The sequence below is a fragment of the Grammomys surdaster genome, unplaced genomic scaffold (genome assembly GCF_004785775.1).
Source record: "Grammomys surdaster isolate TR1022 unplaced genomic scaffold, NIH_TR_1.0 61, whole genome shotgun sequence".
Lineage (NCBI taxonomy): Eukaryota > Metazoa > Chordata > Mammalia > Rodentia > Muridae > Grammomys > Grammomys surdaster.
Genome location: NW_021604563.1, coordinates 16127197 through 16149770, shown reverse-complemented (window position 1 = coordinate 16149770; position 22574 = coordinate 16127197). Strand labels below are relative to the sequence as shown.

At 38.2% G+C, this 22574-nt stretch overlaps 1 protein-coding gene across 3 annotated transcripts in view; it reads left to right on the top strand.

Moving 5' to 3' along the window:
• The window catches only part of Dach2 (dachshund family transcription factor 2), a 475334-nt gene that overhangs the window by 294993 nt on the left and 157767 nt on the right, over nucleotides 1–22574 (top strand). For all 3 annotated transcript variants that reach the window (XM_028783227.1, XM_028783156.1, XM_028783113.1), the window contains one exon: nucleotides 10410–10541. In XM_028783227.1, coding sequence (XP_028639060.1) covers nucleotides 10410–10541 — 132 coding nt within the window. The remainder of the gene's footprint in view (nucleotides 1–10409; nucleotides 10542–22574) is intronic.

The following is a 22574-nucleotide window of genomic DNA, read 5'->3' as shown; positions in this document are numbered from 1 at the left end:
CACCTAGCGATGGCGGACTTTGCCAGCACCCGCCGCGGCTCCCAACACTGTTGCTCTCCTCATGGTGCCACAAACCCTTTCAGCTCCTTCAGTCCTCACTCTAACTCCTCCATTGAGAACCTCATGATCAGTTCAATAGCTAGTTGTGAGCATCTGCCTCTGAATATGTCAGACTCTTGAAGGCCTCTGAGGAGACATCCATATCAGGCCCTTATCGGCATGCACTTCCTGACTTACACATCAGCATCTACCTTTGGTGACTGCACATGGGATGGATACTCAGGTGGAAAGGTCTTCAAATGGCCCCTCCTTCAGTTTCTGTCCCTCACTTTGTCTCCATATTTGCTCCCTTGAGTATTTTGTTGCTCCTTCTAAGAAGAACTGAATCACCCCCACTTGGTCTTCCTTTTTTATGAGCTTCATGTGGCCTGTGAGTTGCGTCTTGGGCATTTCAAGGTTCTGGGCTAATATCCAATAATCAGTGAGTGAATACCATGTGTGTTCTTTTGTGATTGGCTTACTTCACTCAGGATGATAATTTCTAGTTCCATCCATTTACCTAGGAACCTCTCGAATTCATTGTTTTTAATAGCTGAGTAATACTCCATTGTGTAAATATACCACGTTTTTTAAATCCATTCCTCAGTTGAAGGACATCTGGGTTCTTTCCAGCTCCTGGCTATTATAAATAAGGCTACTATGAACATAGTTGAGCATATGTCCTTCTTATATGTTCGAGCATCTTCTGGGTATATGCCTAGGAGTGGTATAGCTGGATCCTCAGGTAATGCTATGTCCAATTTTCTGAGGAACCGCCACACTGATTTCCAAAGTGGTTGCACCATCTTGCAGTCCCACCAACAATGGAGGAGTGTTCCTCTTTCTCCACACCCTCGCCAGCATCTACTATCACCTGAGTTCTTAATCTTAGCCATTCTGACTGGTGTGAGATGGAATTTCAGGGTTGTTTTGATTTGCATTTCCCTGATTACTAAGGACACTGAACATTTCTTTAGGTGCTTCTCGGCCATTCGAGTTTCTTCCATTGAAAATTCTTTGTTAAGCTCTATACCCCATTTTTTAATAGGGTAATTTGGTTGTCTGGAGTCTACTTTCTTGAGTTCTTTGTATATATTGGATATTAGCCCTCTATCAGATGTAGGATTGGTAAAGATCTTTTCCCAATTTGTTGGTTGTCGTTTTGTCCTATTGACAGTGTGCTTTGCCTTACAGAAACTTTGCAATTTTATGAAGTCCCATTTGTCAATTCTTGATCTTAGAGCATATGCCATTGGTGTTCTGTTCAGGAACTTTTCCCCTGTGCCCAAGTATTTGAGGGTCTTCCCCACCTTCTCTTCTATTAGTTTCAATGTATCTGGTTTTATGTGGAGGTCCTTTATCCACTTAGACTTGAGCTTTGTACAAGGAGATAAGAATGGATCAATTTTCATTCTTCTACATGTTGTCCTCCAGTTGAACCAGCACTATTTGTTGAAAATGCTGTCCTTTTTCCACTGGACAGTTTTAGCTCCTTTGTCAAAGATCAAGTGACCACAGGAGTGTGGGTTCATTTCTGGGTCTTCAATTCTATTCCATTGATCTTCCTGCCTGTCTCTGTACCAATACCAGGTAGTTTTTATCACTATTGCTCTGTAGAACAGCTTGAGGTCAGGGATGGTGATTCCTCCAGAAGTTCTTTTATTGTTGAGAATAGTTTTCACTATCCTGGGTTTTTTGTTATTCCATATGAATTTGAGGATTTCCTTTTCTAACTCTGTGAAGAATTGAGTTGCGATTTTAATGGGGATTGCATTGAATCTGTAGATTACTTTTGGCAAGATGGCCATTTTTATTATATTAATCCTGCCAATCCATAAGCATGGGAGGTCTTTCCATCTTCTGAGATCTTCTTCGATTTCTTTCTTCAGGGACTTGCAGTTCTTGTCGTACCGGTCTTTCACTTGCTTGGTTAGATTCACACCAAAGTATTTAATATTATTTGCAACTATTGTGAAGGGTGTCATTTCCCTGATTTCTTTTTCAGTCTGTTTATCTTTCATATAGAGGAAGGCTACTGATTTGTTTGAGTTGATTTTATAACCAGCCACTTTGCTGAAGTTGTTTATCAGGTTTAGGAGTTCTCTGGTGGAAGTTTGGGGGTCACTTAAGTATACTATCATATCATCTGCAAATAGCGATATTTTGACTTCTTCCTTTCCTGTATGTATCCCTTTGACTTCTTTTTTTTTCATAACATTTTTTTTTAATTTCTTTTTTTTTTTGAACATGAAATGCTTTTTTATAGCATGTTTTACAAGGGGAGGGGGTAAGAGGGTCCAGGTGGTGGAAAAGTACAAAATCTTCTTGGCCTGTGCCTTGAAACATGTCATGGTCTATATGGTACACTGCCTTGAATTATGATCTACCTGCAGTTCTTCAGAAGATATGGTACACTGCTTGAGTTATGGTCTCCCTGCTATTCTTAAGAAGACATGGTACTCTGCTTTGAGTCTATCTGCAGTTGCTAAGCAGGATCTTGCAGTTGCCAAGCTTCAGAGGACATTGTGCAGGTGGGGAAAGGTAGGGGGTAAGGGTAAGGGCGAGGGTCCTGGCTTCTGGCATCTCCCCCTTCTCTGTTCAGTTAGAGAAGGCGTCTTATGTTCAATCCCAACTATGTGAGTTTTGAATTTGGATGTCTAATTATGGGGGGTCTTAGACAAGTTCACAACCCCAAAACACTGATGTGAGACAAGTCACATCGATGGTCGAAGGCTTTAGGCTGTCGACGATGGGCAACGTCAAGGGACTCTGATGTGGGTGAAAGGAGGGTGAGAGCCCTGTCTTAGGCCATGTAGGCTGCACCCACTCCCAGCACCACGCACTCCTTTTTGGCTGCATTGGGTGGGCCCCTGGGAAGTGGACCTACAATAATCCCGTCATTGGGCTAACTCACAGCCATCCTAGTCTCTTGTAAATGTTCAAGTTACCAACCATTTGTCAGTTTGGGGTGTAATATTGTCATAAAGGAAGGCTCCCCAATGTTAGCGGCCATATCAAGGGTGGCCTTGGTTTAGGAAAATCCAATTTTTGTTGTGGTGATCAAGAGGCCAAGCTCTCTAGTGAGAGAAATGAGGGCAAAGCCAGGCATACCAGGAACCCTTCTGGAGGGCGTGGAAGTCTAGGGGTCGACCATAGGGGGAGGCAGGGGAGCTGACAGCTGTGTCAGTCTCCTGCGGAGTCACTTCTGGATCCTCTGCAATTTTCAGCTGATGGTAATGAACTTCAACTGCCTTCTTGATGGCAGCATCAACCTGGTTCCGTGGACGACAGGTCACGGGCGATGATCTCTGTCTTGCTCAATCTTGATGTCGTGCGCACATCCTCTCAATGAGGGTCCGTCCTGATGGGTCCGTGCCTCGAGCCCCACGTCTGGGTGCCACTTGACCCGACCGGCGGGTCCTGGTTATTCGTGGGGGCGAGGAGGACTGCAACCTGCTATTCTTCAGAAGATATGGTACACTGCTTGAGTTATGGTCTCCCTGCTATTCTTCAGATGACTTCTTTTTGTTGTCTAATTGCTCTGGCTAGGACTTCCAGTACTATATTGAATAGGTAGGGGGAGAGTGAGCAGCCTTGTCTAGTCCCTGATCTTAGTGGGATTGCTTCAAGTTTCTCTCCATTTAGCTTGATGTTGGCTACTGGTTTGCTGTAAATTGCTTTTACTATGTTTAGGTATGGGCCTTGAATTCCTGATCTTTCCAAGACTTTTATCATGAAGGGATGTTGAATTTTGTGAAATGCTTTCTCAGCATCTAGTGAGATGATCATGTGGTTTTTTTCTTTAAGTTTTTTTATATAGTGGATTACATTGATGGATTTCCGAATATTGAACCATCCCTGCATTCCTGGGATAAAACCTACTTGATCATGATGGATGATTGTCTTGATGTTGTCTTGGATTCGGTTTGCTAGAATTTTATTGAGTATTTTTGCATCGATGTTCATAAGGGAGATTGGTCTGAAGTTCTCTTTCTTTGTCGGGTCCTTGTGGGGTTTGGGTATGAGTGTAATTGTAGCTTCATAGAACGAATTGGGTAGTGTTCCTTCTGTTTCTATTTTGTGGAATAGTTTGAAGAGAATTGGTATTAGGTCTTCCTTGAAGGTCTGATAAAATTCAGCACTAAAACCATCTGGTCCTGGGCTTTTTTTAGTTGGGAGACTTTTAATGACTGCTGCTATTTCCCTAGGGGTTATGGGACTATTTGGATGGTTTATTTGCTCCTGGTTTAACTTTGGGACCTGGTGTCTGTCTAGGAAATTGTCCATTTCTTCCAGGTTTTCCAGTTTTGTTGAGTGTAGGCCTTTGTAGTAGGATCGGATGATTTTTTTAATTTCTTCAGTTTCTGTTGTTATGTCTTCCTTTTCAGTTCTGATTTTATTAATTTGGATACTGTCTCTGTGCCCTCTGGTTAATCTGGCTAACGGTTTATCTATCTTATTGATTTTCTCAAAGAACCAACTCCTGGTTTTATTGATATTTTGTATTGTTCTTTCTGTTTCTATTTGGTTGATTTCAGCCCTGAGTTTGATTATTTCCTGCCTTCTACTCCTCCTGGGTGTATTTGCTTCTTTTTGTTCTAGAGATTTTAGTTGTGCAGTCAACTTGTTAGTGTGTGCTCTTTCCAGTTTCTTTTTGTAGGCACTTAGAGCTATGAGTTTTCCTCTTAGCACTGCCTTCATGGAGTCCCATAAGTTTTGGTATGATGTGTCCTCATTTTCATTGAATTCTAAAAAGTCTTTAATTTCTTTCTTTATTTCTTCCTTGAGCAAGTCATCATTGAGTAGAGAGTTGTTCAGTTTCCATGTGCACGTGGGTTTTCCATTGGTTTTGTCATTATTAAAGACCAGTCTTATTCCGTGGTGATCTGATAAGATGCAAGGGATTATTTCAATCTTTTTGTATCTGTAGAGGCCTGCTTTGTGACCAATTATATGGTCTATTTTGGAGAAGGTACCATGAGGTGCTGAGAAAAAGGTATATTCTTTTGTTTTAGGATGAAATGTTCTATAGATGTCTGTTAAGTCCATTTGGTCCATAACTTCTGTTAATGTCAAAGTGTCTCGGTTTAGTTTCTGTTTCCATGATCTGTCCATTGCTGAGAGTTGGGTGTTGAAATCCACCACTATTATTGTATGAGGTGTAATGTGTGTTTTGAGCTTTAGTAAAGTTTCTTTTATGTATGTAGGTGCCCTTGCATTTGGAGCATAGATGTTCAGAATTGAGAGTTCACCTTGGTAGATTTTTCCTTTGATGAGTATGAAGTGTCCTTCCTTATCTTTTTTGATTAATTTTGGATGAAAGTAGATTTTATTTGATATTAGAATGGCTACTCCAGCTTGTTTCTTGGGACCATTGGCTTGAAAAATTGTTTTCCACCCTTTTATTCTGAGGTAGTGTCTGTCTTTGCCACTGAGGTGCGTTTCTTGTATGCAGCAAAATTCTGGGTCTTTTTATTGGGGAATTGAGACCATTGATGTTAAGAGATATTAAGGAAAAATGATTGTTGCTTCTTGTTATTTTTGTTATTAGAGGTAAAGTTATGTTTGTATCTTTTTTGGGGTCTGTATTTCCAGTTATCTTGCTTGTTGCAGAGCTCCTCAGAGTCCAGATGTCTCTGTAGTCTTATGATCCTAATCTTGGTGTCTGCTGCTCTGAGTGCAGTGGCTCCTCAGCTGCTCTGAGTGCAGTGGCTCCTCTAGGATGACTCAGGAGTCAGTATCTCCACAGGACAGGAGTAGATCAACTCAGTGTCAGCTGGTCTGAGTGCAGTGGCTCCTCTAGGATGCCTCAGGAGTCAGTATCTCCACAGGACAGGAGCAGACCAACTCTGTGTCTGCTACCAGCCCACAGGACCAGGCAGGGGAGGAAGGGAAGTGGAATTCCGGAGGGGCGGGGTTTGGGTAGCTGCTGTGCCCTGAATGTCCCTGGCTCCCAGATGTGTCTCTGGGGCTTTGGGAGTGAGATGGAGTTCTTACCAGCTGCTCTGAGTGCAGTGCCTCCTCTAGGATGACTCAGGAGTCAGTATCTCCACAGGACAGGAGCAGACCAACTCTGTGTCTGCCCCAGCCCACAGGACCAGGCAGGGGAGGAAGGGAAGTCAGGTGAGTTGTTCTTTAATGAAACACGAAAGGAAGTAAATAGCAAATGAAATATTTTAAAAATGTAATTACAAAGGATAAGGGTATAGACTGTTGTATATGCCACATGCTATCATATACTCAGTAGTTAGAGTAACTACAGTCTTTCTGTTTACTCTGCTGTCTGGAGACATACAGAGAGTATGCTAGGCAGATGTCCCAATTATAACTGAGCATTCCACAGAAACTTATTCTCTACACTTTGACAATTAGTAAGTCTCTACATTCATTGTCATCCACTACATAAAAAGACTTTTTGGATGAGGAATGAAAGCTACACTAATCTATGGTTATAGTGATATATACTTAGAAACACTGGAATGATAATAATATATCTGTTTAGTAAAATAATAGTAGTTGGTCCTCCCCCTAATATCTTTGGGTTTCCTTATCATGGCTTCTTGTATATATTTACATCACCAAACAGGACTTTCCTCTTTACAGGAGTTTCATAAATTTATTCAGACATCATTTTTTACCATCATAACAGTTATGCCACCTTTGTGTTTGTGTCTATATTCTTGCTAGACTGATTGATATTGTAGCCCCCAGGGTTCACAACTGGGTAAGAATGTTGATTACTGTTTCCCTCATCAAACAACATTGCAACTTCTGACACCATGGAAGCTTGCCAAAAAGGATGAGGCTTCTAGATCAGAAATAGATTGATTTAATTCCCTATGTCTCAAATATGTAGTGTTTTCAGCCATAGGGTTTTACTCTCAACTTTTGTTGGGTGAACAAGAACTATAAACACAACCAGTGTTTTTAGGGGTCTTTAATTCTTCCAGACTAGCAGATTAATGAGACATATAACATTTCTGGCATTGAACTTTTTACTAGAAGGGACTCAAAGTTTGTATGAGCCAGAAGACAAGCAGTAGTGGCGTAAAACAGTATTTTGTTGATATGACTGTTGCATTTATGGACTCACAGCAGCTGTCTTTGCCTACAGAAGACATGCATGAAATCAAGTCGGTTAGTATTCCAGCGTAGATGTGTCCACACTCCTAGCTGAGTAGTTATTGATAAATAATGGGTGACATATATAAGAGTCAGTTTTTAGAGGTGTGCCTTCTGGTAGGCAGACCATGCTTCAGTTGATGCTCTTATACCTATTCATAATACACCCATGATACCTCACTAATATGGCTGTCTTAACAAGACCTGAGCAATAGCAACTCCGATAGACATGTTATCAAGGAACATACACACAACATGGAAGGGGCAAATCTCATGAGTATCTATCTGCCTGTAGATAAAGAGCTACAGACAATTAAGGACTGTTGAAAGATGAGCAGCATTAATTAAATTTAGATGATTCTGAAATAAAGATGGAAGGATAATTTTAAAGAGAGGATCTGGGAGGAGTCAGAAGGAACTATCAGGGGCTACATCAAATTGTCATCAATGAATTTAAAATGTTATACTTCTTAAAAATTACAGTGACTAAATATTGATCTCAGTATGAAGCAGGCACATAAGAATAGAGGTTATAGAAGTAAAAGCTCAAATATAAGTAAGTGTAATAAATGTGTTTCCTTGATAATTGGGTATGTTTTCCATTCTAATTCTATTTCAGTCACTTAAATGTAAACAGTTTTATTTTGTATTTTAATATATAATTTTTATTTTTAAATTAGATATAATTACATTATTTTGCTCCTTCCCGTTCCTCTGTCTAACCCCTTCCATGTAACCTATACTCCCTCCCTTTTAAATCCATTGCTTTCCTTTAGAAATAGTTACTGTTGCATATATGTATAAATATATCAGTTCAGAAATATAGCAGTTTGACTCTATTCAGTGTTACTTGTGTGTATATGATTTCAATGTTTATCACTTGGTTTGGATATTCAGTTGAGGATTCTCATCTCTGGAAATGAATAAACCACCTTCTCTTATCAGTTTAGATGTGGGAACTCGTAAAATTTACCCCTTGAATGTTAACATTTTTATTGCTATTGTTCAGGTCTCATTATGACAGCCATATTCTTGAGATATCATGGGTGTGTAGCTTCCTTGTTATTTGTAGGAGACAAAGTCACATCAGATTTTCTGGTATCATGTGTTTTATAATTCTACATCATTTTCCACTATGTACCTTGAGCATTAGATATGGGTGTTATACTGTAGATATACCCAGTGAGTCTGGGTACTAGGCCTAACATCAGTTCTTCTCTGCATATTGACCAGTTTTGGATTTGTGAAAAGCAGACAAAAGCATACTCGATGAAGGATTAGTGCCTCCCTTATCTATGGGTACAAGAATAAGAATTCAAACTGCAGTTAGGACCTATGATGGTTTACTAAAATGGTAGAAGAATTTCCTCTAAGATCCAAGATAATCAAAATCCTTGGAAACTTTGGTAGATTCCAGTACCAGTTATTGTTTTCATCCTATTTAATAGGCTTTAAATCTAATTTATGTTGTTTACTAAACAGATATAACTAACAATATTATGCTTGTAGGAATATCTTGCTAAGCAGATCATTATTGGGGTTCATAGTCTTCATCATACGGAAAGGATCTCTTGGCAGTAGTATAGTTAGTGTCTTCTGGTATTATTTGTATTATCAATGCTAGTCCTCAAGGAGAAGGCTTTCAGGATAGATACAGCTCAGATACTCTGAGTCCTATGTCCTAAATGCATAGTATCTTTGACAATAGGAACTTCAACTTCTACGATCAACCAAAGGCAACAAGAATAGTCTATATTGACTTTGGAGTCTCTTGAGCTCCCCTAACACACAACTTGAAATGGATTTTGTCATGCCTATCAGCAGGGTTTTTGATATAACAGTGTGAGTGTGTGTATGTGTGTGTATGTGTGTGTGTATGTGTGTGTGTATCTCATGTGTAATGTGTGTAATGATACATAAAAATAATATAATTCTTTATGATTTTTTCAATCATCCTTAATATTTTTTCTCTCTTCCAACCCCCTCCTTCTTTATTGTACTCTCCTCAACTAAAGCCTCAAACCCCATTTTGTCCAATTCTGTCTTCATATTGCTTGTATCTTGCCACTGCCCTCTCTACCTCTCTAGTGCTGCCCCTCCTATAGTCCTTTTTGAAATGTAAATTTATTTATTTATTTATTCCTTCCCCCCCCCATCTCCCTTCTCCTCTGAGAGGGTAGGCCCCACACTGGATATCCATTCATCCTGGGACATCAAATCTCTGCCAGGTTAGGTGTATCCTCTCCTGTTGAGGCCAGAGTAGGCACCCATGGAGACTGAACTGCACTTCGGCTACATATGTGCTGGGGCCTCCTTCCAGCCCATATACGTTCTTTGGTTGGTGCCTCAGTCTCTGAGAGTTCTTAAGCATCCAGATTAGTTGACTATGTTGGTCTTCCTGTGTGGTTCCCTTTGTGTTCAGGGCCTTTAATCCTTCCCTCAACTCCTCCATAAGTGTCCCGACCTCCCATCCTATATTTGGCTGTAGGTGTCTGCCTCTATTTCAGTCTGCTGCTGCATAGAACCTCTCAGAGGACCGTTATGCTACCTGTCTGCAATCATGACAGAGTATAATCAATAATGTGAGGGATTGGCCATGGGATGGATTTCTGGTTTGGGCCAGTTATTAGTTGGCCTTTCCTTCAGTCTCTGCTCCAACCCTGCATTTCTTTTAGACAGGACAAATTTTGGGTCAAAAGTTTCATGTGTGTGTTGGTGTCCTTGTTTCTCTACTTTGGGTTGTGCCTGGCTACAGGAGTGACCTCTTCAGGTTCCATGCCCCCAATGTTATGCATCTTGGCTAAGATCAGTGACATTAACTCCCGGGAACCTCCACTATCGCAGGTCTCTTGGACTTCCTAGCGATTCTCACCTCCCTCTCATCCCTGGCAGCTGTAGATTTCTGTTCATATGTACACAGGTTTTAAGTTTTTGCAGTTAATACTTCCTTTACTTAAAAAATCGAATAAACTGAACGACTGAAATATTTAACCTTTTTACTCGTTTCTCTGTGCTTTTAATTGAGGATAAGACCCATAGTCTAGTCTTTTAAAAATAGATTTTCATGCTATTTGTTATAAGAAGTTATTAGAAGTTGAAAATATATTTTTCAAGTATTCCTTACTGTAATGCTTACTTATGGTTTATCTTTCAGCATGTTCACCCAGCATATTTTTTTTCAATAGCTGCACAGATTTTCCTGTCATTAAGAAATGATTCCCATTTTTAAATTGATGATTCTGGTTTAGGTATAACAGCTGCAGCGATGGCTGAGGCAATGAAGCTCCAGAAAATGAAGCTTATGGCAATGAATACTCTTCAAGGTAATGGAAGCCAAAATGGAACTGAGTCAGAGCCAGATGACCTTAATTCTACTACAGGTGAGTGTCTTCAGCAGTTGCCAAAAGGGGATACTGGGAGTTTCATTATATAATGGAAGAGAGGAGAAAAAGGGAGCAGAGAATAGCTATTCTGGAAAGAGCTTTTAGCTTTTTGAAAACACGTACACTCAACTTAGAAAACTATTGCAGGTATAACCTCAGATTCCCATTTCATAGACATGTAGAAATCTCTGGTGTGTGCATGTGGTGTGTGTGTGTGTGTGTGTGTGTGTGTGTGTGTTTGACAGGAGGTTTCTCTACTTTGCACATATTGATCATAAATCCATACCTCTCCTCTTCCTTAGACATCATGCCTGCCACCTTTTACTGTTTTGTTGTGTAATTTCATTCTAATTGTTATAATATTAGCTATTGTACTTCTTATCTAAAAAATAGTCCCCTATTCCAGATTAAAGACATACTTCTTACCCCATCATTCTCAAAATGAAAGGCACAGCCCATATTCCAGATTGACTGGTCCAACCTTCTCAGTTGCAGAACCTTCTGTTTAGGTGAATCGTGGGTCTGTGGATTCAAACCATTATTGACCATGCCTACGTTGAAAAATAGTACAAAAGAGATCCAACAAAGAAGGAAAGTCAGGAGAGAGAAAGAACAGCTTATAGTAATATGTTTTTTCACTTCATACTGATTGTTTTTTTCTTTTATTCTATGATAATTGTAATATGACCTTTATCATCTGATAGTGTTCTTACACTTCTGGAGTTTGTTATCACAACTCTTATCATATGTGGATAAATAGATGAGTAAATTAATGATTAAGGTTTGATTTAAGAGGAAAATAACAATCAAAGCAACAAATAATGGTCTCAGGAGCTACAGGTTCCCAAGCTAATTCTGTAACTAAACTCAAAACAATGCAGCAAATAGAGTGGTGGTTGGCTTATTTCTTTACATCTAGGCTCCTGGACAGCAGGGGGAGGGAGGATGGGATAGGGGCTTCTGTAGGGGAGACCTGGAAAGGGGATAACATTTGAACTTTAAATAAAGAAAATATCCATTAAAAGAAAAAAAAGAATGCTATGACTTTATTGTACAGGGAAATGGAAAACTGAATTAAGGAGGAAAAGTATTTAATCAAATCAAAATATAAAATGACTGATGTTAATATATTGTGGATCTCTCCATGTATACTTGCAATGTTCTGGTGAATTACAGACTTAGATCTTCTTCAAGCCAGTGGTATTTTTGTTCTACATAGATTTGGTGTAATTTAATAGGAAATCAGTTGAAAATGCGTGTTTTATGGATTTATAATATCTGGACTCCTGGTTTCTACAATTTCCACCAAAATAGTGAAAGGGTTGTTCTAATATATGCGGATTTGTGAATAAAAGAAACAGAGGCACAGAGTAGTATACTTTATCTAAGTCATAAAGCTATTAAACTCCAGCCTTAAATAATGATTTCACATTTGACTCAGTCCAAAGATCTGATTTTTTTAGCATTCTGTCTAGTCACAAATACTTTGTCTTGATCTGATCACTGAGCTAAAGAAATATTAAATTAAGTATACAAGAAGATAACTACCAGCTTCTATGTCCAAAGGCCTATCAAGTTAAGTTGAAATTCAGCCTTAAAGTGTCTTGAATTTTCCCAGAATTAAACCAAAGTAAGACAGGAGCCTAGCATGGTTGTCCTCTGAGAGGCTCTACCAGCAGCTGACTGAGACAGATGTAGATACAGCCATACATTGAACTGAGGTCAAGGAACCCTATGGAAGAATTAAGGGAGAGACTGAAGGAACTGAAGGGGATGGCAAACCTGACCAACAATCTCAACTATCCTGGATCCCTGAGTGCTCTCAAGATTGAGCCACCAAACAAAGAGCACACATGGGCTGATCTAAAGGTCCTAGCACATAGGTAGCTGGGAGCAGTCTTGTTTGGCCTCAGTGGGAGAGAAGGTGCCTAATCCTGTAGAGACTTGCTGATCCAGGGGGGAGGACTGCCTGGGGGGTTGGGTCAACTCTTTGAGAGGGAACTGGGAGGGAAGGAAACATTTGGGATGTAAATAAATAAAATAATTAATAATAATGATGATGATAGTAATAATTTTGATATGCTAAAAACATAGCTAGTATAAGAAAACAAAAGCCTTTTGAAATTTAATGTGTTATGAAGGAGTAATTTACTCAGTTACCTACATTATATATATTTCAGCATATCACAAACTATTTTGAGTAACATCCCAGTGTCTCAAATTCTGACAGTAAATAATTATTAATGTTATTTTCTAGATATAATCTTCTCCTTCTTAAGATGTAAATTACTGGCATAAAACTATTTCCTCCTGTAGTTCATGCTATATAAGGTACTATAGAAACAAAATATGATCTCTGTTATGGACTATGCAACCTTTACAACACAGTTTCCTCATTTTGATGTAGAGGAAAATTGTTTGCACCCTGTGTAGCGAAGGAAAGCAAACTTGAATCTACATACTGGCATTAGCTTATATAAGTTTCTGAGTATTTTTAATAGCCTGAATAATTGAAATCTTAATAAACTACAAAATAATAAATTATAAATTTACAACTTTACACTAAAAATGTAATCTTAGTTTAAGAATTTTATGTGACATGCTTTTCTTAATCTGAGAGACCAGTATGTCTTTGATGTCCTTAGGTTTCATATCTCAGGATTTAAAATGAGATCAAAGACTCGGCCAGATTTCTCATTTTTCAACTTTAGTTTATTTTAGTGCCTTCCAGGGGAAAAAAGAAGTACAGGATCTTGACAAGGGAGATCAGAGTCAGCAAAATTTATGGCCTAATTACTAGCTATAGGCATGATCTTCCTGATTGTTCATGGTTTAAATAGAACTGAGAAATTGCATGTATAATCCAAAGGAAAACTAGGTCTCAAAGAATAATTAAGACTTTATTTACATGGTGTATACTGGATAAGATCTTGTAAACAAATTATACTAATAATTAATACCGTACTAATATTCAATTAACTGAGTTATGAATTATCAGTAAATAATACGCACTGAGTTTTCATTTAAATGCTGACATAAAAGTGAACATTAAGTCATAAGCTAATGGTCATTTTGTGTTTTGTTATATGGAATTCTAATGACTTGAAGCATCTAGCAAATAACAGGCATTGCATACATGACAAGGGTCTCTAGATATGCTAGTTATTTGATTTACTTCTTTAGATTAGAACACTTTTCTTCATTGTATTAAGATTGATAATCTCTGATATCTAACAATAAAAGGGCAATATTTTTATCTCTAAAAAGAGAACATAAAAATCATTAAATTTTGATGATTATAGTCTGAAACAGGGGGTATAAAAACCCAAATCATTATAGAGGTGACTCTAATCTAAAGTAGATGGCAGTAAGAAAGCAGGAGATATAAAGTATTATGAAAATACTGAAAAAAAGGAGAAATTTCTCTTGGCAAAGAAAGATATACAAAGATTCCCATGAGGAGGCAGCATTTAAAGGTTTTTCAAAGATGTGAGAGTGAAACTCAGAAATGGAGTGACTTTATTTAGTGAATTAAATTGCCTGTACTATTTCCATGGATAATCATTTACAAATGACTGGGTCCCAGAGTCCTCAGGTCATATCTATATGTTGGGGAAGATTTGTGCTTAAGGATGGCAGAAATGTAGCATTTGTTTACTATAAAGATTTTTATTGTTATTATCTTCTTTCACTTTTTTGTTCTTTAAGAATGATTCCACCCCTTGTCTGCTGTGAGGTGCTGTGTATGTATGTGTGTGTGTGTGTGTGTGTGTGTGTTTGGGGATGATGCACTCCCCACCTCTTGATGTACAACCTGGTGCAGTCAGGAGAGCTGGATTTGGTGTCACTTGTCTGTTGCCACACTCTGAAGATTAGTCTCCCCTGGGCAGCACAATAGAGCTAGCTCTGGTACAGGGGGCACAACTAAACCTGCCCTGAGTGTGAGATCATGGAAGAACTGACCTGGCTACTCCTCTGCCCTGAGGCGGCATGGGTGCATGGGAGATAACCCCACCACCACCTGCAGCAGATGAGAGAGGACATGAGAGCTGGAGAGCTAGCACTGCCCCCTCAATAGCTGTAGCATCCTGGAGAGCAGGCTCTTCACTTCACCTGTGCAAATAGTGGGGCTGGCTCTGATGATGAAGGTACAAGCAAGCCAGCCGTGAGGGCATGAGAGTGGGAGAGATGCCCCAACACGTTGCCTGCTGCAACACTAGGAGAGTGGGCCCTGGACTTTGACTGGACAGCATAAGGAAACTGGCCCTGGAGGCAAAGTTTCTGGAGAGTTGGCTTTGAGGGCATGAGATCAAGAGAGTTTACCCTGCCTCCTGCCTATGGAAGCATTGGGAGGCCTACCCAGAGCAGTGCTGGAGAGCTCAACCTAGTGGTGTGGAAAAGGCAGAGCTGATCAGATCATCGACTACCTAGGCAAGGATCCAGAGCTCTGAGCTGTCTCAACCCAAAATTTATGTCATCTGAGAATAGCTGGAATGTATTAAAGGGCCCATCCTGCTGATCCAAAGCTGCAGGATCTCCACGATACAGTGCAGCAACAGGATAACATGAAGAAACCCAGTAAGCATCTAATATTGATGGTGTCACAGAAACCAGAGATCTCAAACCAGACTAATGACTAATTGCAATGAACCTTGGCAAGTAAAGATGTGTGGACACATATTCTGTATGACACACTGTGACATACTATAGTTTCTAAGATGAGATTATTTTTATGCTTTATTCTTGTGTGTGTGTGTGTGTGTGTGTGTGTGTGTGTGTGTGTGTTTGTCTGTGCGTCTATGTGTCTGTGTGTGTTATTTGGGGGGGGGTTGCCAGGGTGAAGTGCAGATATGAGGGGATGGGGAGATGAGTAGACTGGAGTGCATGATGAGAAACTCACAAAAGTAAGTCCCTGGAAAGTGGACCACACTTTAATAGAAGAAGATACATTCAAGAATATGTGGGCAACACAAATTTGTCATAATGAGTTCAAAAACTAAGACACAAAACTTGGTGGGTACGGAAAGGGGACTAGATAAAAAAAGAGTTGGGTAAGACAGGTGAATGTGATCAAAACATATGCCATTCTTTTATGCGTATTTATTCTCTGTAGTCTGTGCTGATCCCTGTGTCTTGCGAGTAGAGGTAAGGTATACGTGTTACTGTAGGGCTGAGGATTTTGTTGTATCTTAATGTCCCAACTTTGGCAGCTGCAGGTCTTTCCGTTAGTTGCTTTTTTTTTTCATTTCTTTTTTTCCATTTTTGTTGGTTATTTTATTTATTTACATTTTAAATGTTATCCTCTTTCCGAGTTTCCCCTCACCAAGCCCCCTATTCCCTCCTCCCTCCCCCTGCCTCTATGAGGGTGCTACCCCACCCACCAACCCACTCCTGTCTCAGGGCCCTACCATTCCACTACACTGGGTCATCAAGCCTCCACAGGACAAAAGGGCTCTCCTCCCAGTAATGCCAGATAAGGCCATCCTCTTCTACATATTCAGCAGGAGCCATGGGTACCCTCTGTGTACTCTTTGGTTGGTGGTTTAATCTCTGGGAGCTTTGGAGATTCTGGTTGGTTGATAGTGTTGTTCTTCCTGTGGTGTTGCAAACCCCTTCAATTCCTACAGTTCTTGCCCTAACTTTCCCATTGGGGTCCCTGCACTCAGTCCAATGTTTGGCTGTGTACATCTCCATCAGTATTGGTAAGTTTCTGGCAGAGCCTTTCAGGGGACAGCTATACTGGGCTGCGCTTGTCAGCAAGAGCTTTGTGGCATCAGCAATAGTGTCTAAGTTTGGTGTCTGCAGATGGGATGGATCCCTAGATGGGGCACTCTCTGGATGGCCTTTCCTTCAGTTTCTGCTCTACTCTTTTCCCTGCATTCCCTTTTGACAGGAGGAATTCTACATTAATATTTTTGAGGTGGGTGGGTGGCCTACCATGACCAACACAACTTATAAATAAAAGTATTGCTGTTAGGGTTTCAGAGGGTTAGAGTTTATGATAGTTGAGCAGAGATATGACAGCAGGAACAGCTGAGAACTCACATCTTCATCCACAAATATCAGGTAAAGATAGCAGACTTAGAATTGCATGAGTCTTTTTTTTTTTAATCTCCAAGCAAGCCCCCAGTGACACCCTTCCACCAATAATGCCACAGCTCCTAACCCTTCTCAAACAGTTCCAACAACCGAGGATCATGTATTATAAAATATGAGTCTATGTTTATGTTGCCATAAAAATGTCCAGCAATTTTTAAATCAAATAAGATTTAAAGTTTTCTATACCTTTTGGGGTCAGCTTAATGATGCTCCAGCTTTGAAATTGAACTGAATATTTATCTCTACATCCTTTATAAGCAGCATTTCCTTTATGAAGCACTCTTGATAGAAATAACCTGCTTTCACTTCATTTCCTTATAGTCATCTGAAGATTTTAGATGAGAAATTTTAGGCTCTTATATTACTAATTTTATACTGGTCAATGGAAACAAAATTTACAGGATGATACTCAATTTTATCATTGTTATTAGTTTTTGATTCTTCAGAAAAATGTTAGCTACAAATGTGTAGAAAGTATTTAATTATAGCGTTTCCATTGGCATTAATATATTTACTTGTCAGTGAAAAAATAGTCATATTTTCATCTATCTATCTATCTATCTATCTATCATCTATTTGTCTATTACTTGGAACTTTTGTCTTTTATTAAAAATATACTTTTTAAATACAATATACTCCAACTCTCCCAAGAACCTCTTTATCTTTCATTCCATCAAAATCCAAACACCTCTTTCTTTAGAAAACAAATAGGTATCTAAAAATAATACTAAAACAAAATAAAATAAGATAAAACAAAACAAAAGCAAAACAGATAGGACAAAATAAATAAACAAAAATATCTAAAGGCACAAGAAACACATATAGAAGCAGAGATGCACAATTTTGACAAACAAGAATCATAAAAAGAAATAACTGGAAGCTGTACTACATACTCAAAGGACCTATGGGAGAAAGCCATGGCAAAGCATGTAACAGAGAACCTCTAACGATGTCTTTGAATCCTGTCCTGTTTGGCATCTACTGCTTGTTAAGAGTGGTTAGTATATCTGATGAGACTCTTTTGAAGAAAACTACTTACTCATTTTTAAGTTGTAATCAGTTGGGAATAGTTTCTGATTTAGGGTTGGAGTCGTGTTTATACTTTTCATAGAATTGTGACGTCATCTGGTGCATATCTGGGCAGGCCCTGTGTGTGTTTCCACAGTCTATGTGAGTTCATTTATGAGTCAGTCTTGCTATGTTTAGAGGATCCTCTTTCCTTTGTGTCCTTCTTCCCCTCTTGGTCTTACAATCTTTCTGCTTCTTCTTCCACAGAGATCCATGATTACAGAGACTTGAGGGAGACATCTTCTTTAAGATTTAGGTGTTTCAAGATCTCTCACTCTGTGTACATTGGCTGTGGCTTTCTTCATTCCCATCTACTGCAAGAAGAAGCTCCTCTGATGGCAGCTAAGAAATACAATGATCAATGTTACTAGATGTAATTTTATTACTCTGCTCCCTTAGCAGAACAGCCATATTTGGTTTGCTCCTAGGTCACATTCCTATCTAGTCTCAGGTTCTTGGTCACCAAACAGTGGTAGGGATGGCTTTTATCTCATGGAGCTAGTCTTAAAATCAGTCAAATATTGCTTCTTTTCTTCCTCAAGTTTTGTTCCACTATTGCACTAACACATCTTGCATGTTGACCACTATTGTAGATCGAATGGTATATAGCTGTTTATTCTCTTTTGGGAACATGCAGAGTGCCTTTCATTGCTATGAACACTATTCTGTAAGGGTTAAGGCCCTTGATAGACACTGAATTGACATTTCTGTGTTCAGTGTGTTCTATAGGTGCTTTCTTTGACAATAGAACCTTACAGTCAGTTTGCAGAGAGCAGCCAATAGCCTTGGCAATAGCATGGATTATTTAGGGGTTCCCCTGGGTCCCTTTTGACAAAAAAAGCTGGATTATATGTAGCTCATTTCTGGCGCTGAAATTTTCATTTGCGGACAAGAGGTATATAAATGGGACCCCATATCTCTCATTATTTAGCAGTTTCATTTGGATCTTATTATATTTCTGTATTTTAAGAAGCTTCTATCACAATACATTTCCATATGACTCTTCAAATAGCTGTTAGTTTTTGCTATTCTTCCCTGTATTCCTTCCTTTAATTATTTGATCCTTCTATTCTAGGTTTCTTTCCTACCTTCTCCATTCATAATTATCTATTAAATTTCCCCTACCTATGGTGATAGAATATTCCCCACTACTCTGTTATCTAAACTCTGTGGTTATGTAGATTGTAGATTGCTTAACTGCTAACATAAATGTATAAACAAATGCATACCATATTTGTCTTTTTTGGTCTGAGTTACCTAACTTAGGACAATTCTTTTTCAGCTCTTACCTGTGAATTTCATTTACTTTTAAAACAGCTTAGTGATTAATATCTCATTGTGTAATTGTAACATATTTTCATCATCCATTCATCTTTTGACATACATCTAGACTAACTCTAGCCTCTGACTATTACAATTAGAGCAGCAGTGAACAAGGCTGAGCAAGTATCTCTATGGTAGGATGAAATGTCTTCTGGGTATATGCCCAAGAGTTATACCTAGATCTTGAAGTAGATACATTTCTTATCTTCCTGAGGAACCACCACACTGATTTCCATAGTGGTTACGCAGGTTTGCATTCCCACCAGTAATAGATGAGTTTTCTCCTTTCCCAACATACTAGTTAGCATGAATTCCCACTTGTTTTGTATTCCCACTTGTATTCTGGTAGGTGAAAGATGAAATCTCAAAGTAGTTCTGATTTACATTTCCCAGAAGACTAAGAATATTGAATACTTATTTAGGTGCTTATGATCCATCTGTGTTTCCTCTTTTGAAATTTCTGTTTAGGTATTCACATCATTTTAAAATTTGTTTTGTTTTTTTTATTGATATCCACTTTTTTGAGTTCTTTATATATTTTAGATATCAGCCCTCTATCAGATGTGTTGTTGGTAATTTTTCCCCATTCAATAGCCTGCTACTTTGTCCAAATGATAGTGTTCTTTGACTTATAGAAAATTTCAGTTTCATGAGGTCCCATTTGTTAATTATTGATCTTAGTGCCTGTGCTAATGGTGTTTCTGTTCAGCAATGCTTACCCATGGTAATGAGTTCAAGGTTATTCCTCATTTCTCCAATATCAGGTTCAGTGTATCTGGTTTTTATGTTGAAGCCTTTGATCCACTTACCGTTGAGTATTGTACAGAATGATAAGTTTGGCTGTAGTTGCATTCATCTACATACAGTGATCCAGATTGACCAGCATCTTTTGTTGATACTTGTAACTTTGTAATTTCCGCTTTTCATTGACCATTATCCTTTACTTGTAGAACTTCAGAATTATATTTAATTGCAATAAGTTTTTATCAAAATATGATTTGAAATGTCATCTTCTCCATACTCAGAAACAGAACAGTATATGGAAAACTACTATTTTCTTAAAGAGATTGAGATTAACAATTCTGGATTTTTTTCTTCACATAAGTCATCTAGGCAGCATCAGAGTTCATACTCCATGACATGAAGAAAATTTTAAATCTTTTGACTCATCATAAAATAAAGAGACCACTGATCTAAAAATATGCAGTCTATATTTACTTGAGAGGTTTTAATAACTGGGAAAAAGGCATTTTTTTCTTTTTAGAAACTTTTATTTCATTTTAGTTAATTAACTCTTCTGAAACATTTTGTAAAACTAGAGGCAAAAGAGGTAAAATTAAAATTAATAAAAATAAGTTTAAAGAGGAACAGCAACTATAAATGCTTGAGGAATCATCAGGCAAGAATCGCATTTTCTTTTGTGAAGACAAGCTGATAGCTTCTCTGATTCTGGTGTTTAATAGATTCTGTAATGGCAGCACCATGACTCTGCATCAAGATTTCAGCATAAATAACAATCTGTTTTGGTTTCATTGGCTCCAAATGAGAAATTCTGTTTTTTATTGTTTTAGGAAATTAGTCTGTGTATTATTGCTCCTGGAGCTTTGTAATTAATCACTAAAGGTTGCTGCTGTGGAGAGCTTATGGGAAATAGATGCCTGAGTGATTATAATTGCAGCTATCAAGTAACAAGTGTAGCTATACAGCAATGAGTCTTTTAAAATGACTATAACAAAGTCTTTGATATATTTCTGTTTACTAGTAGGAATACATTGTTATTTCTTAACTCTTTTGCCTTTTTTGCAGGAACATCTATGCACCATGACTTCCTCTAGAGAGTCTAACATCACAACCATGTAAATCTTTAACATGCTTGTTTTGATTTCTGTACTGGCTTAGCTTCTGTGGAGCAGATGTTGAAGAGTTTTCTTTTTAGAAAATATAGATTTTAATGGACAAGTTGAAGCATGTAGAACTGATTAACTTGCAATGTTCAATTAGAAAAATCCCATGATTATGTTTTCTCTTTATGCTTTCCAAACATTCAATTAGATATGGCAAGATGTTTCTGGAGATTCAAAAGATGTCTGCTTGCTTTGAAAGGATTGTTATACCAAAAACAGACATACAAACAAAAACAAAACAACTGAACAAACAAAAAACCCGCTATTTCTGGAAGGGTTCTCTCATGGAATTATACTCTTCTTTTGTACACACATTTCTTGTAAACTGATACCATCTTAAAACCAATGTAGGCTAGCATCTCTCGCTACTGGAGAGGTATAGTATTTATTTTTTTGTTTTAAATTTAACGTTTTTAAATTTTTGAGTATTTCAGAATTAATGTGTTGACATCATTTCTCTCACTCCCATCTACTTCTCCGTCTGTGTCTCCTGCACCCCTCAATTTCACAACTGATTTTGTCTTTTAGCTTTGTTGCATATACACACCCTACTTGTCCATTCACTGTTTTGCCCATGTGCACACCTCTGTGTGTGTGTGTGTGTGTGTGTGTGTGTGTGTGTGTGTGTGTGCATTAAGGCCAACCACTTCATTGCATTACTTATCAGAATTCTGGTCCCTTTAAGAACAAATTTTACCTCTTTGAGCAGTAGTTGATTGACTGCACTATATATAGGAGTGGTGGGACCCTGTGAAATTTTCCCCATACACATTGGCATATAAACTGATGTTAGTAAAAAGTTACTTTTGTCAACCATACTGTTCATATTTTATAGGTATAAATTTCCTATCATGTTTAGAAGTCATTATCTACCCGTAGGTACATTAGTCTAGCTTTCCACTTTACTGCCCCTCATTCCTTCAAGTTCCCTAAATCTTAGGTGTAGAGATTATATTATTTCAATTCATTATGTATCAACTCGTGCCAAGTTGTTCTCTTTTTTTTTTTTTGACTACGGATGAATCTCTGTTATAACCTTTATTTGTTGTAAAAAGAAGCTTTTTTGATGAGGGGTAAGAATTACACTTATCTTCTTTGTTCTTGGACTTTAGGACTGCTCTATAGGAGTGAATTCATGCCATGTAATATCAACCACATTAACTACCCAGAATGTTGAAAACATGGAATGTAGAGCATAACATATCAGATCCCTATACCAGTATAAAATTTTGCCTATTCTTAATACTTCAGTAGGAAATTGAGAGTTTTTTTCTGCGTAGGTATTGTTAAGGTTCATTTGTATGAAAGTTAATTCTAAGCATCACCTTTTTTATGAGAATGCTTATATTAAATTAATGTCATTTTTCGTTACATGTTTTCCCCAGTCTCTAGTCTTTCCACCATTTCTTTACAATTGTCTAATTTTCTTTGTCACCAACTGGATATTATTACAAAATACAAAACTCTACTTATAAGTGGAGAGAAGATTATTGTTGAATCTACTCTGACTTCTTACATTTTATATATCTTAAGTGTCCCTAAAATTTAACACTTGTGTATGTAACTCTAAAGTTTTTGTTTTCTGTGATTTTGAATAACTACCTCTTTCTTTGGATAGCTTCAATTTAGCATCTAA